This window comes from Schistocerca nitens, chromosome 5 (genome assembly GCF_023898315.1).
Source record: "Schistocerca nitens isolate TAMUIC-IGC-003100 chromosome 5, iqSchNite1.1, whole genome shotgun sequence".
Classification (NCBI taxonomy): Eukaryota; Metazoa; Arthropoda; class Insecta; order Orthoptera; family Acrididae; genus Schistocerca; species Schistocerca nitens.
The window spans coordinates 299,139,446-299,157,335 of record NC_064618.1 but is presented as its reverse complement, the minus strand read 5'-3'; the positions used below and the strand labels follow the sequence as shown (position 1 = coordinate 299,157,335).

The 17,890-nt window shown below is 41.7% G+C and overlaps 1 protein-coding gene across 2 annotated transcripts in view; it reads right to left on the bottom strand.

Moving 5' to 3' along the window:
• Window positions 1-17,890, bottom strand: part of LOC126259874 (probable enoyl-CoA hydratase echA8) — an 85,692-nt gene that overhangs the window by 30,673 nt on the left and 37,129 nt on the right. For both annotated transcript variants that reach the window (XM_049956934.1, XM_049956935.1), the window contains exons 4-5: window positions 5,178-5,327; window positions 364-524 (exon numbers count right to left, since the gene is read on the bottom strand). In XM_049956934.1, coding sequence (XP_049812891.1) covers window positions 364-524; window positions 5,178-5,327 — 311 coding nt within the window. The remainder of the gene's footprint in view (window positions 1-363; window positions 525-5,177; window positions 5,328-17,890) is intronic.

Here is a 17,890-nt window from a genome sequence, read left to right as displayed (position 1 = left end):
GTTAAGAGTTCAATGTCTTGTCAATAACGAAATCATTAGAAAGAGAGAGAGAGAGAGAGAGAGAGAGAGAGAGAGAGAGAGAGAGAGAGAGAGCACAAGCTCAAGCTGGATAAGGTGGTGAATGGAAGTTAGTTTTGCCTTCTTCCAAGGAAGCATCTGGTTATTTGTATCACATGATTTAGGGAAATTGTGGGAAATTAAAATGGCTCAATGGGGGTATAAAAACTGTTCTTCTCAAAAGAAAAGTGTCTTACTACTGTGTTTCCTTGTATAGGGCAAAAAAGTAAAAAATATTAATTAAAATCAGATTTCCATAAAACAAGTCTACATGAGGCAACTTCATTTAATAAGCAAATTACTTACAGCTATGACTTCATCAGATGCACTATTCTTTTCATACTCCATTCCTTCCTCAAAGGTTTTTGCATTGAAGGCACTGTTATAAACTGAATCCCTGTCTGCTAACATACATGCTTGTGGGAACTTCACTAAAGACGAAGCAAGCTGGACTGCTTGACCCAGGGCTGGAAGTAAACAGTAATTATGTAGCATCTAATTATACAAAAAGGCTACCAAAATTCCAATTGAAAGAGCACATGCACAGAACACAAATAACTCTTTAATTTTGCGCATATTCTCACTAATAATATTCTGGTATAAAACCAGAACAAAAATATTTAAAAATTGAATCTTTGGACCAGATTACAATAAAATACGGAGGAAAGAAAAATGATGTGTGTGTAAGCGCATTATGACAATCTAAAGTATCTTCTTTTGCCATCTCTCTAATTATTGTAATTAAACTGAAAATAAGCAAAGTAGCACATAAACATACATAAAAATATGTAAATTAATATGATAAAGTCAATGGAAGACTTATGGAAGTTGCACACAGCATATAGAACTGGCAGCTGCACTGTATTTATGGTTGATCTGAAGATATTCAAAATTTGAAAGAAACTGTTAATCATTATTATGACAAAGGCAAAAACAGACCTGCCGCAAGGACATATCTTGAACTGACACCTTGTCAAGCACTCATAAACATGGAAAACATTGAAATTTTTCATTTTGGATGAGCTGTCCAGTTCACGTTCTGTTTAATGGAAGCAATGTTAGATTAAGAAGATATCTTAGAAGAGAATCAAGTACAAGTTTGTAACTATAGTCAACATAATTGTCTCGGGAGAATTCAGCAACTTTGTACAAGTAGATATTTAAGATAACTCTCATTTATTGTTCTGTCTCAGTTGCACGCGTTCTTGACTCAATTACATGTTTCAATCACTCTGGATCATTTTCAAATAAAAAACAAAGTAAAACTAAAGATGTACCATCTAATATTTTATAACAGTAGAAAAGAAAAGAGTTGTACATAAATGTAGAATTTACCTGAATAGTTGCATCAGCAACCCATCTTGTCTGAATATCAGAATACTGTGTTTTGCAACTCGGTCAATGTTTTAAATAGGTAGATACACATTTGGAAGAGCTGCACAATGAACCTAAGGGCACCTCCTGACAATGATTGATTGAGATTTTTACACACTGTCTGCAAGAGCCTGGCAATACATTAAATCAGCAGCAGAATTATTTTATCAAGTGCATTTTTTTAGAAACTTTGAAAGCCTATTCCAATTGACCACCTCACCACAGCACATGTATGATCAACAGCCCCACTCACCCAGAAGAGACAGCAGCAATGCATCAGCTCATGCACTGTTCTAGCAGCAGGCTGGCATAGAGACAGGCTTCGTACATACTGCAAAATTATCTGCTCTACAATGCCACCAGCACAAGCAAATGCAGTTAACCATAAATGTCACACCATGTTCCTATAACTTTAGTTGCTACACTTTCATAATTTATTGTTTTACATTTTTTATTGGCTTTGTACTTTCAATGTCTTCATTTTTTATTTCATAATATTTAATGACTCTTCATGCAGTTCCAGGTTCTCTGCATAATTCCACTTCTGTAATTTTACGATCTTTATGTTTTTCACTATTTATACATCCATCATACTAGGCCTACACTTTTAACATTTTAATGAAAAAAATCTTTATACATTTTTATACTTAAAAAGTTTCACACTTTGAATATCTTCAGACACTTGTTAGTTTTAGCTAGTTTCAATTTCAAAATCTGCTGTTCTATCCACTTTTACAGTTTTATGCATCTAGTCTGGTATCTTAACAGACTTTTTTTTTTATATTATTCACTTTTTGCAGCCTTAGTCTCTTGTTGAACCCATAGCATCCCTGCCACTATCCCTCTCCCTCCCACCCCCTCCGTCATCTTCTTTGCCAACTCGCAATCCCTCTCTCACTCCATTTTATAATTCCTTATTTTATACTGTTAATATTTTAGATACACATTGTTCTACACTATTAGTCTTTCAATGAGAATTTTTGCATCACGTTCTATAATTTTAAAATGACCTCTCTTGTTTAAATTCATGACTCCCCCACCAATCCCCCTCCCCCCCCCCCCCCCCCGCTTCTTTTTCCCTCCTACAATCAGTCTCACTCCATTTCCCCACCCCCCTCTCCCACTGCCTCCAACATCTGCCTATTTAAAACATTGACCAAAGTTGCAAAATACAGTACTCTGATACGTTGTTCTGAGTAGACAAGGCAGGTTGCTGATGCAGTTCTTAGGTAAATTCTACATTTATGTATTATTCCTTTGTTTTCTACTTTTGTCAAATATTAAATGGTATACACAATGAAGAGCCGAAGAAACTGGTACACCTGCCTAATACTGTGTAGGGCCCCTGCGAGCAAGCAGAAGTGCTGCATCATGACATGGCATGGACTTGAATAATGTATGAAGTGGTGCTAGAGGGAACTGACACCATGAAGCCTGCAGGGCTGTCCATAAATCCATAAGAGTACAAGAGGGTGGAGATCTCTTCTGAACAGCATGTTGCAAGGCAGAGTTGTATCCAGAGATATCAGGGGTCCTATATCTCTCCAGCTACAAATGTCCCACACTCGTAAAATGGTTGTTTGCAAAAATCCCACTTCATCGCTATCTTGGAGATGCTGTGTCCCATCGCTTGGGCACTGACTGTAACACCACATTCAAACTCACTTAAATCTTGATAACCTGCCATTGTGTAGCAGCAGTAACAGAACTAACAACTGTGTCAGAGACTTGTTTTCTTATATAGGCATTGCCGACCACAGTGTTGTCTTCCGCCTGTTTACATATCTCAGGATTTGAATATGCATGTCTATACCAGTTTCTTTGGTGCTTCAGTGTATTTAGTTTTACTTTGTTTTAGATCTGAAGATGATGCAGAGTGATCAAAACATGCAATCAAATTAAAAAGTGTGCAACTGAGATGGAACAATAAATGAGAATTATCTTAAATATCTGCAAGTTTGTAAGTTGAAACTTATTTCTTTAAATCAGTTTAATATAATTTTTGATCACTTCTCCTAACTGCATGTGAGTCTTTATAATGTCTGATGATGTCTCCAGCAATATTAGTATGTTCTAGAGTGGTCAGTAGACATATAAACAAGCCTAAAAAAGTGATCTGATGTTTTCCTGGTAAATTTTTAACTTGTAGAATTCTTGGGTGTCGCCCGTGTCATATCATAACATCTCCACAATACTCCAGCAGACTCATTGCCATCTTCAGGTGGTTCCTGATCTTTTTTATGATTATTTCTCTGCTCATGTTGGCATCCTATACACACTGGCCATTACCCTCCCCATCACTCCACTCCTGTCACCATCCGTGCAGCCGCTACAGTGGGTGGTGATGAGGAGAGCAATGCCCAACTTGTCCACAGCTGGGCGTTGCCAGCCTCACTACTCACCATGGTGACTGCACAGATAGTGACAGGAGCAGAGTGAAGGAGAGGGTAACAGCCAATGAATGTAGGATGCCAACACAAGCAGAGCAGTAGTCATCAGGAACCAAGTGAAGTTGGCAATGAGCCTGCTTGCTGAAATGTCATGGTGAACTTACAATGTGATCCAGTTGAACACGTGAGAACTCTACAAACCTAAAAATGTCGCTAAGCTTCTGGACAATAATGGGTAGGTCCTCTCATTCTTGAGTCTGAGTGAACTATCCTTCCTTTTCAATATGCCTTAGACCATAGATAGAAGCCCATATAACAAAAATCATCAAGGATGTCATGCGGTTGCTGCTTCCATCTATATACAGCCATGCTACCAACTGTGACATCACTGGTGCCCATTCCAATGACATATAAGATAATGTTTAAGTTGTGTGCCTGCCTCAACCAGAATCACTGTGTCCTGTATCCCAAGTTGTGGTTTAGCTGCGCATTGTCATCTTTATTGGGGATGTTGTCATCTCTATAATTTCTTTTATTATGCTTTTCCATAGACATTTTTAAGTTAATAACGTAAGTCTTGTCAAAAGCAATTCATTGCCTGTTTTCTAGAGCATGTTCTGCTACCATTGATTTCTGAGGCTATTGTAGGTGGAACACATCTCATATTCTATCTGGAGCTATTCAACAGTGCACACAGTCTATCTCACATAAAACTGTCCAAACCACATGACATTTAGTACATTATGGGGATTCTGAGGCCTACATCACCTTTTACTGGTCTCACAAATTGCCAAATTTTTGTTGGAGCCCTGAAAACTACAGGGTAAATCCATTTTACACATCTTCAGGAGCCGGCTAACCTCTTCAGTCACAGTTTCCCTCAAATACTTTCTGTAAGTGGCTCAGTTCTTGTGGCAGGACCTCTGTGCATCATGCAAAAGCTGTTCCAGATGCTGGTGCTTCCCTGGCATATTCTCTTGAAAATAAAATTTCTTAGAGAGGATCACAATGAAAGTAGTTGCTGTGAAGTTTTCAAACTGAATATTGTTCCAAATTTAACTTTAATCAATATTTTTTTACTCTTTGAAGGTACTGGGTCAATTCTAGTCGATTCTAGTAATGTGAAAACATGAAACAATATACTGTGTGGATTTTTAAAAGATGAGACACTTAAACTAGTCTATGTGAAGTAACAGAATAAAATGCACAGGATGAATCTAAATTGTTTATGATAGGAACAAATTGTGTCACTGTATGCAGAGCACACACATTGAAGTACGGAAGTTGCCATTCTTTATTTGCTTCCTTCACTGACTGAATGCTAAGACTATATAAAAAGAACTTCATACTGTTTACCTGTTCCACAGGCAACCACTCGATTTGCAAGACCCCACTCAAAGGCTTCTTTGGCTTTAATTGGTCGTCCTGTTAGAATCAAATCCAGTGCTCGTGACAGGCCAACCATTGCTTGTAAGCGGACAGTGCCACCATCTACAAGTGGTACACCTGTGAAAAACAAGATTTGTTCAGATGTAGATGTGCAGTCATTCAAATGTATAAAGAAGCAGAGATTACGTCCAGTCCGCAGTATCTGATTTGCTTGCTATATTAAATTATTAATCTACATAATGCATACCTATTTCAGAATGGAGTGATGTGAAGATTGCAGTTTGGTATTTTGCTGGGAAGACTGTAATAAGGAAGTAACCCGGGAATTTATTGAGGCTGTCTCATGCAATAGCACGTTATGTTGAAGAGGCGACTTAATCACTCATTAATCCTTGTGTCCACACAAAAAAATTATACTTTCTTCTATAAACTGGTTACTAGAGGAACCCAATGAATTTATTGTTGTACAGCCACTCAGCTCTGGGTGTACATCATTACAACAGTGCATTCTAATTCTTGCTGGCTATTGTTGCACATTATGAACTATTCGTTATAGTGTAAGCTTTGCTACAATGAACCTCAAATCTGAATTCTCATTGATGATATATGAGAACTCTCTGAATCTGAATACAGTGGATTAAACTTTGAAGCAAAAGAAATTAAATTCGAAAGCTTCAAATATTGAAGATGCCATTGATGCTTGGAATGATACTGAAGTTGAGATAAGAGTAGTGATGAAAATGATAGAGTTGACAAAAACAGTGAAGCAATTTTGTTTTCTGCAGGCATTCTACATGGTAAAGATGGAACTGAATGGCATAAGGAACCTTTTGTGACTTTAAAAGTTATTCAAACATAATATTTTGTGGGGAGGGCTGATATATAATGTGCAACAAAAATTCTTTTTATAAAAGACACCTTCAAGAGTATATTTATGGATGAAATGCATGACACAGTAGTATGTGAAACCAACAGGAAGGCAAATCAGGTACAACAAAATTTGGAAAGAGCAGCAAAAGTATGGAAGCCATTTACAACTGAAGAATTTTATGCCTATCTTCGTATACTGATTACAGCTGGAGTAAGATTCTGTAGGCAATGGCCTTGCTGCAGAGGATACACCGGCTCCTGTAAGATCACCAAAGTTAAGCGCTGCTGGGCTTGGCCGGCACTTGGATGGGTGACCATCCAGGCCACCATGCACTGTTGTTATTTTTTCGGGGTGCACTCAGCCTCGTGACGCCAATTGAGGAGCTAATCAACTGATTAGTAGTGGCCTTGGTCAAGAATACCATCGTACCGACCGGGAGAGCGGTGTGCTGACCACACGCCCCTCCTATCCGCATCCTCATCTGAGGATGACACGGTGGTCGGATGGCCCTGATGGGCCACTTATGGCCTGAAGATGGAGTAAGATTCTGTAACAGTGAACACACAAAGCAAATGTGGAAAACAAATGCATTTCCTCTGTATTGTTCAAGTTTAGCCCTCAAAAGGTCTTGGCCAAATAGCCGATTTTTAGGATTTGAAAATGTGAACACTAGGGCTGAGCGTTTGAAAAGTGACAAAGCTACTGCAATATCTGACATATTTGAAATACTAAATTTAATCTTCGATAAACTATTTGCCTCCTGATTGTTTCACTGTTGATAAGCAGCTTTTCCCTTACAAAGGAAAGACAAGATTTACTCAATACTGTAGCAGCACCACAGTTAGATTCGGTACAACATTTCTGAGCACACAAGTTACAGCCAGGTGTGGGCCTGTTGACAGTAAGTTATGCTACCAGCTGTTGTGAAGTAGAATGGAGGCCACAGGGCCATCAAACTACTGAAAAGAGTTAACGCAGTGGTTTGCATAGTGCAAGTTACAGCAGAAAGGGCCCACTATCACAACTTAATTGTTATGAGTACATGACTCGGAGCAGCGCGTTAGCAAAACAGAGGCACACAGCCATGTATAAGTAGGTGCTGGTTCACTAACAAGGCATTCAAGTGTGACAGCTCTCCTGGATGGCGGGGCATGTCACACCACCAGCTACTTGCAGCAGAAGATGGGGTGCCAGCGTTCCAGTCCACGGCGGGTCGCTGGTTCGAACCTCTGAGGCCAACGCGGGGCATTCAAGTGCAGCAGCTCTCCTGGATGGTGGGGCATGTCACACCACCGGTTACACACAGCAGCAGATGGGGCACCAGTGTTCCAGTCCCCAGATGGTCGCTGGTTCAACCCTCTGAAGCTGACGCGGGGTCTGTAGCCATCCAGCGACGGGCCATTCCACGGCTCGCTACTGCGGGCAGTCGTCTTGGCTCCCAACATGCACCGGAGACATCCAGGGTGAGGGCCACAGATTCGTACACTGGATTGTGAGCACTTGATGTCACTGCGTTCTTAGATATGCTGGCGAGGGAGCGCGCCGCGGGTTGCTTTGCAGCGGGTGGCACTGAGGCGGCAGAGGCGAAGGCCGCTGAATTGGCTGCTGGCACATCTTGACAATGCCGCAACTCTGCTGCCATACAAGGCCAACACATAGCAGTGCATGCATGGGTCACTGAGGCAGTCATTCCGTGCTAAGACATTTCGCAGACAGTGAAGTGGTGTCCTCAGCATTGCTGGCCCCGGTGGCGCAGACTGAGAGAAACGGGGCACTGTAGTTGGAAACAATAAATCACTTGGAAAGCTCGGACGAGTCTTAATACAGTGCCTTCTACCTCTTCCCGCTACATTTGGTGTTGCTGTTACATTCGGTGGCAGAAGTTGCCACTACATTTGGTGTCAGAATAGTGGACATTGGCTGTACAGTACGACATTTGAGTTGACCGCCTGCATTATAGTCACAAGATGTGGTGAGTTTTGGCCAGTTTTCTTTTGAGTGTTGGACGTTTTCTTCCATTTTTGTGTTTTTGGGTATGGCTCTATGCAGGCCATTGTAGATGTTTTGCTTGGGCTTAGTATTTTTTGTTGTCAGAGTAAGTGTTAGTGTATTTGGGGCAGTAAGTTTTTTTTTTCATGACATTTAATTACTTTTGTATTGGTTTGAGTATGACATTGATGAGTATGATGGTACTGAGGTGTAAGGAGTCGGGTTATTTTTGTACTTAATTGTATTGTTTTGGGATTAACGGGGAACAAAAGCAACTCAATGGCAGAGTCAGGAACGCAAGGTGTGTCGGAACCAGAAGCGGTATGGATTTTGTTGGAAAAGGTAGCACAACTGACAGCAGACAATACACAGTTGAGAAGTGAATTAACAACTAGAAATGAGTGGGAAACCGCATCAGATCAGTCGTTTTGGCCTAAGGTGCCGCAGCAGGAGATTGATCCAGTTGCCACGAGTTTGATTACTCTCTTTTCTGACAAGGCATCTGAGGATGTGTGTTTGTTTGTGGAAGACTTGACAACTTCAGCTGTGATGAGCAGTTGGTCGGATGAACAGTCGTTACATGTAGCCAAGATTAGATTAATGGGTGAAGCGAAGACATATGTAAGGTGTTCTGAGGCCTTAAGGAAGACAGGACAGTTTAAGCAGTTGAAGCAGCGGCTTTCACAAAGGTTCAAGAAACAGAATAGTGCTCGGTGCTTTAGGGAGAGGTTGAGTACAATGACAAAGAGACAGGGGGAGACGGTAGAGAAATTTGCAGACAGGATAATAGAAATTAACGAGTATACTTATGAGATGGGTCAGAGTGAATGGTGTTTTGTTGCAGAGGGCCGAGCAAAGGGCACTTGATGTATTTTTGAGGGGGTTACCGGCACATGTGTCATGGAAAGTGTGTGAAGGGACTCCGAAATATTTGTATTCAGCCGTTTAGCTGGCAATCAAATGTGAGGAAATATACCTGGCAACAGGGGTATGTGATTGACAAGCAGTATTTACAGCAGGAATAAAATGTTATAGGTGTGGTCGTACAGGACATGTGCAGAGTCAATTTACCTAGTAACCAAGGAATAGAGGAAGGCGTGGAAATCAGCAGTGTGGAGGATGGAGAAGGTGAGTTAGTAGGGCTGGACAATTGTTAAACAGCAGAGGGGCCCAAGACCCACCTAAGGGAGCTCTCGTTTAATTTCAATGCTACAAATACGTATGCAGAGGTGGAATATTCAGTGGTAGGGTCCGTAGGAACTAAAAAGTTTAAGATTTTGTTGGACACAGGGGCGCAAGTGTCAGTAGCTACTAAGAGTTTAATGGGACAAAGGAAGTTAGACCCACCAAGTTATAGGATGCGTGGGGGATAAGGAGGTCACACCATTGGGGTCAGTGACAGTTGACTTCCACGTAGGGAGTCTGATTTGATGCCTGCATGGAGGTAGTACCATGGGTAAGCGAGGGCTATGACATGAACCTAGGAGTAGATTTCTTGCATCAACATCATGCCAAAATTGACCTTGGACAATGAATGTGGAACTTGGTGGAATGTTATTTCAGCTAGGGGAAACTGTTGTCGAAGCAGAGCTGTTGCGAGAGGTGTTCAACATAACGAACAAACCAATTGAACTGCTTGAGTGTGTGTCTGGTGGCACCGGGCAGTCGCTTTGGGTAAGTGTGGAGTCAAATCTACCTGTGGGTACAGTATGTGTTACTGAACCATTGCAGGATAATGAATTTTTGGATCCATTAGGTTGATTTGTGAAACGTAGTATTGTAGCTGGAAACAATAAATCAATTGGAAAGCTCGGACGAGTCTTAATACGGTGCCTTCTACCTCTTCCCACTACATTTGGTGTTGCTGTTACATTTGGTGGTGGAAGTTGCCACGACAATACATACCCTCAAAGCCAGCCAAATATGGCTTGAAGATTTGGTGGGTTTGTTGCAAAATTCTGATCTGATAACCGGCCAAATTTATACAGATAAATCTGCTTCTGGTAGAAAAACTAATCAAAAGGAGAGGGTAGCAAAAGATGTACGCTACCATTTCATAGGTACCAGGAGAAATATAATCCCTAGATACTGGATTACATGCATCATAAATACCTTAAAATATGCATGAAAAATGTTTAAAAAATGCATGAAAAGTGTCAAAACATGCAAGATCAAATAATAAAAAACATGGTAGATACTGCATGCATTATATCTCAAAGCCGAAACTGTGCATATCAATTATGATGAAAAACACCAGCCACGTGAAAAATCGGTACATTTAGAACACTGATATCATTTTCTGAATACTTTCTGGTAGAGGTTAGGAAGGGGGCCCATTCTGGGATTATTTTTTAAAAATTTGCAAAATGGGGACACATACCTAATTTTAAGAACTGTTCCTTCTTTGCTACTGTTGTTGGTAACAAGTGGATGCGATGCGGGTGCGTTGCAGCGAAACAATCAATATGTACAGGACCATCTTCAAGATAATCACCCGCAGAGGGGCACGCTCAAAATATCCGTAAAATATATATATATTTTATATGTCTGCTTGTGTGTGTATATGTGTGGATGGATATGTGTGTGTGTGCGAGTGTATACCCATCCTTTTTTCCCCCTAAGGTAAGTCTTTCCGCTCCCGGGATTGGAATGACTCCTTGCCCTCTCCCCTAAAACCCACATCCTTTTGTCTTTCCCTCTCCTTCTCTCTTTCCTGATGAGGCAGCGGTTTGTTGCGAAAGCTTGAATTTTGTGTGTGTGTTTGTGTTTGTTTGTGTGTCTGTCGACCTGCCAGCACTTTCATTTGGTAAGTCACATCATCTTTGTTTTTAGATATATTTTTCCTACGTGGAATGTTTCCCTCTATTATAACCATATATATATATATATATATATATATATATACTTACCAAACAAAAGCGCTGGCAGGTCGATAGACACACAAACAAACACAAACATACACACAAAATTCTAGCTTTCGCAACAAACGGTTGCTTCGTCAGGAAAGAGGGAAGGAGAGGGAAAGATGAAAGGAAGTGGGTTTTAAGGGAGAGGGTAAGGAGTCATTCCAATCCCGGGAGCGGAAAGACTTACCTTGGGGGGAAAAAAGGACGGGTATACACTCGCACACACACACATACCCATCCGCATATACACAGACACAAGCAGACATTTGTAAACATAAAAACCACATACAATCATAAATTTTTTGAACAGCATTAACTTTTAATTAATACTATTGGACCAATAAATCATTTACAATTTATTTTACATTTTTATACTATTGTAAACATATACAACCAAGTACTGTTCCAAAAGTTCAGTAGCAAGATTGTGTCTTCGATCACTTAAAAAATTTTCATAAGCAGAAAAGGACCATTGTACATCAACTGAGGTGACTGGGCAGCATTAGAATTTGGGTGCTATGTTGGCAATTACTTTTTCTGTTAAAAGTTCGCCCATCCCATTAATAAAACGATCAATTTGGCACAAGAGTTCAAAGCCTGGATTATTGTTTAAAATGTTTTTAAACTTTTCTTTAAGTTTTTTGGGAATACCTCCAGCAATGAGGAGTTCACTAGAATAATTTTATTCATTAACTGAATAGATTCATTCAACCCCAAACCTCGAGTTTCAGACTTTTTAATACTTGCCGGTAAATGGGGAAAATGAGTGCTAATCACAGCATTGTCTTTTTTAATACCAGAATAATTAAAATCTTCCTTGCACCGGCAAACTGCCAAAGCCTCTGCACTATTGAAGTCATTTACTGCCCCTCTAATGGCCTCAAAATGTTCATTGTAGAACAACACAGCTTCGACCCATGAAACCCGACGAGTTACCACTGGTTCGTGAGGTAAAAGCACATTTGGTAGTTTTTCTTTGTAGAACTTGATTCGAGCAGGAGCCATTAGAAACACTTTATTTGTGGATGAAATTAGTTTATTTATATTTGCAAATATGGAACGTACTTCTTCAGCAAGGCGATGTACTCCATGAGAAAAGCACATGACATGAATCAAATTGGGATACAATATTCAGAGGGCTTTTCCTGCTTTGGTCATATAGGGAGCGGTATTTGAATTAAACGGAAACACCCTTTCATCTGCAGAAAATTTTGGAAATATTTTTCTAGTCCCCTCATTCATAAACCTGGCAATCATAGAATGATTCACTTTTTCAAGTTCTCTGCAGGCTACTAAATAAGAAGAAGGCTCTTCTTTTAAAGTACCAACAATTAAATTTGCAATGTAACAGCCATAAGTGTCTGTAATTTCATCATCTGAAATCCTGATAATGCTGTCGTTGAGTTCACTGCGTATTTCTTCCAGAACATTTACGTAAATTGTTGGTATGTAATTTTTAAGTAATGTTGATTCATCTGGTATGTTTTGATTTAAGCAATATTTGGAAACCTTTGAGGATAGGGTTTGCAAGTTTGTGAAGAGGAACATTGCTTGCAATGAATGCTTCACTTAGATCTATATTAAACCAACTTTTTTGGTTTCCTTTGGACAAATCCCTGCTACTGCAGCTTGCTACTTTCAGAAATTGTTGTTGTCCTTTCTTCTGCATTCCTGTGATGTGAATACTTGTCTTGAAATGCTGGTCTATTGGAAATTTTTTTTTGCACAAAACGTTTCTCTGGCAAACTTGACGATATAAAACAATTTTGTCATATGTAAATGTTCCAGGATGGTCAGCTATCTATGAAACGACATTTCTTTTTTTGGATGGCATGGCGCACAACACGTTACACACTACACACCGTAAAAAAGTTCAACTGTACACAAGTAAATAGAAAGCTAATCTGAAACAATGGACATGAGACTAAAAGCTTGCGTAGTTTAATTTAATTGTTGCTGATGCAAACGGTATGACAGCAGAGGCGATTAACTGGGGACATGGGCGCAGGAGCATTGACTCAGTTTGCTCGTTCATGTTGTTGTTCTGTAATGATTTCGCTAGGCAGTTGCCTCTCAGTTAACAATTGCACACAGTTCTAGGTTGCGGTCAATCAGTGAGACATCAAAACTAGATCGAGCTGAAGACCTCCAGTCTAAACTTTTAAAATATTGTAAACACAGAGCAAAACTATGCCTCATCACTAGTTTTAGTTAAAATATGCAATAACTGGTGAAAAAGAGCCAAATATGCAAATGCATATAATCCGGTCTCTAATAACCACTGACAGTTTTTTCACAACTCCACCATTAGCAAGGCCGTTTATGACTGGGCCTGTCCGTAGTTGGTACTGTGAAAAGAAGTAAGACCTACATATCTTCATAAATGCAACCTTCATGGCAAGAACTGTTGCCTGTATTTTGATTAAGTGAAGATAACGTTTCCCTGAGTTCATATGTCCCAAAGAAGAACAAAAGCAGTTCTAATGTTGTTCACAATACATTATGATGCATCCACTTCTGACCCACTTTAAAAGCTACATGTTATGCATTAATATAACAGCATAAAAGGCATGTTGATAATATGGACAAGTTTTGTTGCCATTACCATGTAAAAAGAAGAACACAGAGATGGGCCCCAGCATTTTTTACAATATTCTGGATATTGCTTCCTTAGCAGCATATGTTATTTACATAGAAAACAATCCTCAAACAAAGAACATGACTTATAGACACAGACTATTTCTACTGGTTCTGGGAAAATATTTGGTAATGGCTTCCATTATCTGTAGACCATCAAATCCTAAGATACAAATGAGGAATAACCTGGTGCTTGTGTATACTAACATCAGTACACCTGATCTACATCTACATACACATCTTCAGAAAATTTTCTGTGTAATCCACTATTGAGTGCGTGATAAAAGGACCTCTAATTTTAGTTCCCCAATGAGTGTAGGCTCAGTCAGAATGAAATGCAATTGTATAACTGAAAATGGTTTGTGACTGTTTTGCAAGCACATCTCTAATAAACAAAACTAAAACAAGAAAAAGTTGCAAAAAATGTAAAAAATCAATATGTGATGAGCATTGCATTACAACAACAGTGAGTAGACTTTGTGAATAAATAATAACTCCAAGTTTATCTTTCCACTGTAATGAGCAGCAAAACTTAGTAGCTATATACTTAACCAATACGTCTGTTAAAACTGTTAACATATTTTCTAATTTCCATGGCCTACTTGAGTTGTGTTGAATACCATGATATATACAGTTAAAAGTATATCATACTATACACTCAGAAAACAAAGAGTATGAATGCAGGAACCAGAGACCTACAAGTGAACAGTGGCATACATTTTTTGGTCATCTGAGCTGGATACGGTGAACGCGCAAAATAGTTGTGTGTGTGTGTGTGTGTGTGTGTGTGTGTTTGGTTCAGTGTATATGAACTTGTAAGAAACTCAGTTTATGTAAGCTGTATATGTTCTCAGCTCCATCTTTAAGGGATACAAGCACTATAAGGCCTGTTCAGGTCTTAGGGAACAAGGCATTTAACATGATGATTCAAGCTATTAATTTGTTGTTTGTTGAAGCACCTTCAGAATTTTTGACATTTAAGGTAAAGACACAGATAGTGGCTGTCACACCATCTTCTATTATGTCACCTCATGTTCCTGCCAGAGTTTCACCACCCAGACTGCACACCAGACAATATATCTGTAAGCACCCTTGATGCTACTGCTGTTCCAATTTGTACCGCTGTGCCATGCTGACTGCAATTGGTAAGTGCAGCTGTTGGCTTCTTGTTACCATCTAGCCATTCCCATTATAAGTTCTTTGGGGAGGACCATGTTGGTGAAACAGGTATGTGTTGCTAAGGTAAGTATAACTGTTGGCTTCTTGTTTCCATATGATCATTCCCAACATGGTTTCTTTGGAGAGGATGAGGCGAGCCAAAACTTTCATACAGGACATACCCCAGTGCCCGCAGTGCAACAAACTGAGCACATGAAGCCAGAAATCTGGAAGGATGACCACCCGGTGGGCATCCCACTCTGTGGCCAACAGAAGGACATCAGCGACCATGGACAGCCTGTGGGACAGGTGGCACCAGGGGCTGAAATCAGACTGCATCTGATGAGTAACATAGGGGGGGCCACCCATGGACCACGTAGTGCAGACCTGCTGCAAGATAGGGTCGCGGAGGGTAGCCGCGGCAATGTGAGCAGCCATAAGAGGCAGACCGTCCAACGCATCCTGGCAGGCAGAATCAACGTGAAAGCAGAGGAACTCCTGTTGGTCAAAGGCAGGATTGGGGCCTGCTGGGAGACGTGACAAAGTGTCCGTGTTAGCATGGTGGGTGGTGGGCTTATACCAGATGGTGTAAGTGTAATTTCGTAAAAACAACGCCCAGTGCTGGAGACATTGAGCCATCCACTCTGGGAGGTGAGAGTGGGGTCCAAAAAGCGTAACCAAGGGTTTATTGTTTGTCAGGAGGGTGAACTTTGCCCCAAAGAGATAGGTGTGAAATTTTTGGATGGCGAACACGATCCCCAGGGCCTCCTTTTCAATCTGGGAGTAGTTCCATTGTGCTGTGGTCAATGTCTTAGAGGCATAAGCGATGGTTTGTTCAAAGCAATTGGCATCCTGACGCATGAGGACGGTCCCAATGCCATATGCCGATGCATCAGCCACCACAACCAAGGGATAATCCAGAGAGAAGGGAGTAAAGCAAGGGGTGGACTTCAGCATTGCCTTTAAATGGAGAAAAGCCTGGCCACAGGCAGGAGTCCAATCAAAAGGTACCCCTTTGCGATGCAAGTGATTGAGGGGTTGAGCAACGGAGGCAGCCTGAGGCAAGAACTTTAAGTAATAAGTAACCTTGCCCAAAAGCACCTGGAGTTCAGATAAGTCCTAGGGATGAGGAAGGGCCTCAATGGCCGCGACATTATGACCCGAAGGGTGAATGCCATCTTTGTTAAGCCAGTGGCCTAAGTCTTCCACTTCCGGTTGAAAAAACAACACTTGTCCAGCCGACAGCGTATACCTGCAAATTGCAGAGCATGAAATAAGGCACTGAGGTTTTGCAAATGCTCCTGGTGGGAACGCCCGGTGACCAAGATGTCATCCAGATAATTCACACAGGCAGGGATAGGCTGTGCAAGCTGCTCCAGGAACCTCTGGAAAATGGCCAGCGCTGAAGAGACACCAAAGGGAAGGCGCTCGTACTTCTACAGTCTGAAAGGTGTGCTGAGAACCATGATGTTCTGAGATTCGGCATCCAAGGGTGACTGGTGGTATGCCTCAGACAGGTCGATCTTTGAAAAATACGCTCCCCCGGCAAGCTTGGTGAGAAGGTCTTCCTGTCGGGGAATTGGGTAAGTGTAAACGAGGGACTGAGCATTGACTCTAATGCCGAACTCCCCACACAGCCGAAGGGACCCATTGGGTTTCCGTATGACCAACAATGGCGTCGCCCAAGCACCGTAAGTCACAGCTGCAGAATGCCAGTGGCCTGGAGCCAATCAAGTTCCTGCTTGACTGCTGGCCGTAAGGCTACCGGAAGGGGCTGGGCCCAGAAAATGCGAGGCTGCGCATCCGGCCATAGGGTGATCTGTGCCTGTAAACCGGAAGCACATCTGAGATCCGTTGCAAACAACGACACAAAAGCGGAGCACAGATCGTCAAAGTCCTGAAAAGGAACAGCCGTAGAAAATGACCTTAACTTCATCGGAAATTGAAAAGCCAAACAGTGGAAACGCATCCAGGCCAAAAATATTCGAAGCTGATGGATGGTTGAACATGCTTGGGGAACATGCTTGTACATTGCCTGGACGACGAACTGCCCACGCACGGGAATGGAACCATCTCTGTAGGTGACCAAACGGCAAGAGGGAGGCGACAACGCAGGAGAGCCCAGCCAGGTGTATGTCACCATATTAATCAGGAAAGTGGTGGCCCCAGTGTCGAGCTGAAAACTGACATCCTCAGTGAAAAGGCAGAGCATGAGGAAAAGCTTCCGCACTGACGGGTCATCCTGTGGGATGACCGATTGCAGCGCATGGACTGTATCTTGAAGCGCAGGAGGGGCAGACTGGAGCAAGTCGAGAGACTACGATAAACCGATCGGATGTGGCCCTCCTTGTTACACAGTGTGCATGTTTTCCAGTAGTGGGGACAATCAGCTTGAGAATGTGCAGTAAAGCACTCTGGGCAAGATGGAAGTGGGCCGCGCGACCAGCGACGAGGGGCGACCAGAGTCACCGATGCCACAAAGACGTTGGACAATGAGGTGTCCTGAAGGTGCTGGCCTCTGTCGGCCAGGCCACGTTGACGTCGTGAGGATGGAACCTGTCATGACACCTTGATCGCCACCACCTGCAGTCATGCCATAAGACGCTCATTAGCTGCTTGAGCTATTTCAAAGGAGTGGGCAATGTGGAGAATCTCTTCCAAGGAGGGGTTATTGAGTTTCAGTGCTGCAGTACAGACCTCTGGATCGGGAGCCAGCTGAACCACCACATCCCAGATCAGGGAGTCTGCATACGAAACCTTACACTGTTGATTGGTGCATGTAAAATCACATCGATGGCTGAGACCCTGCAAGTCTGTGACCCAGGAATGATACAATTGACCAGGCTGTTTATGGTACTGGTGGAACTCCAGCTGAGAAGTGACCACATGGTAGCGTTGGGAATAATTGTTTGTTAGCAAAAATCATATCTCCTGGAAAGAGAGAGCCACAGGATCGGACAATGGTGCCAACTTGCGTACAAGAAAGAACGTGTCCGGGGGGGCCCAAGACAAAAACAACGACTGCTGCAAGGAGTCATCTGTGACATGAAAAGCTGTGAAATGTTGTTTCAGTCGATGTAAGTAGGTTTCCCAGTCCTCTTTAGCGTCATTAAAGGGTA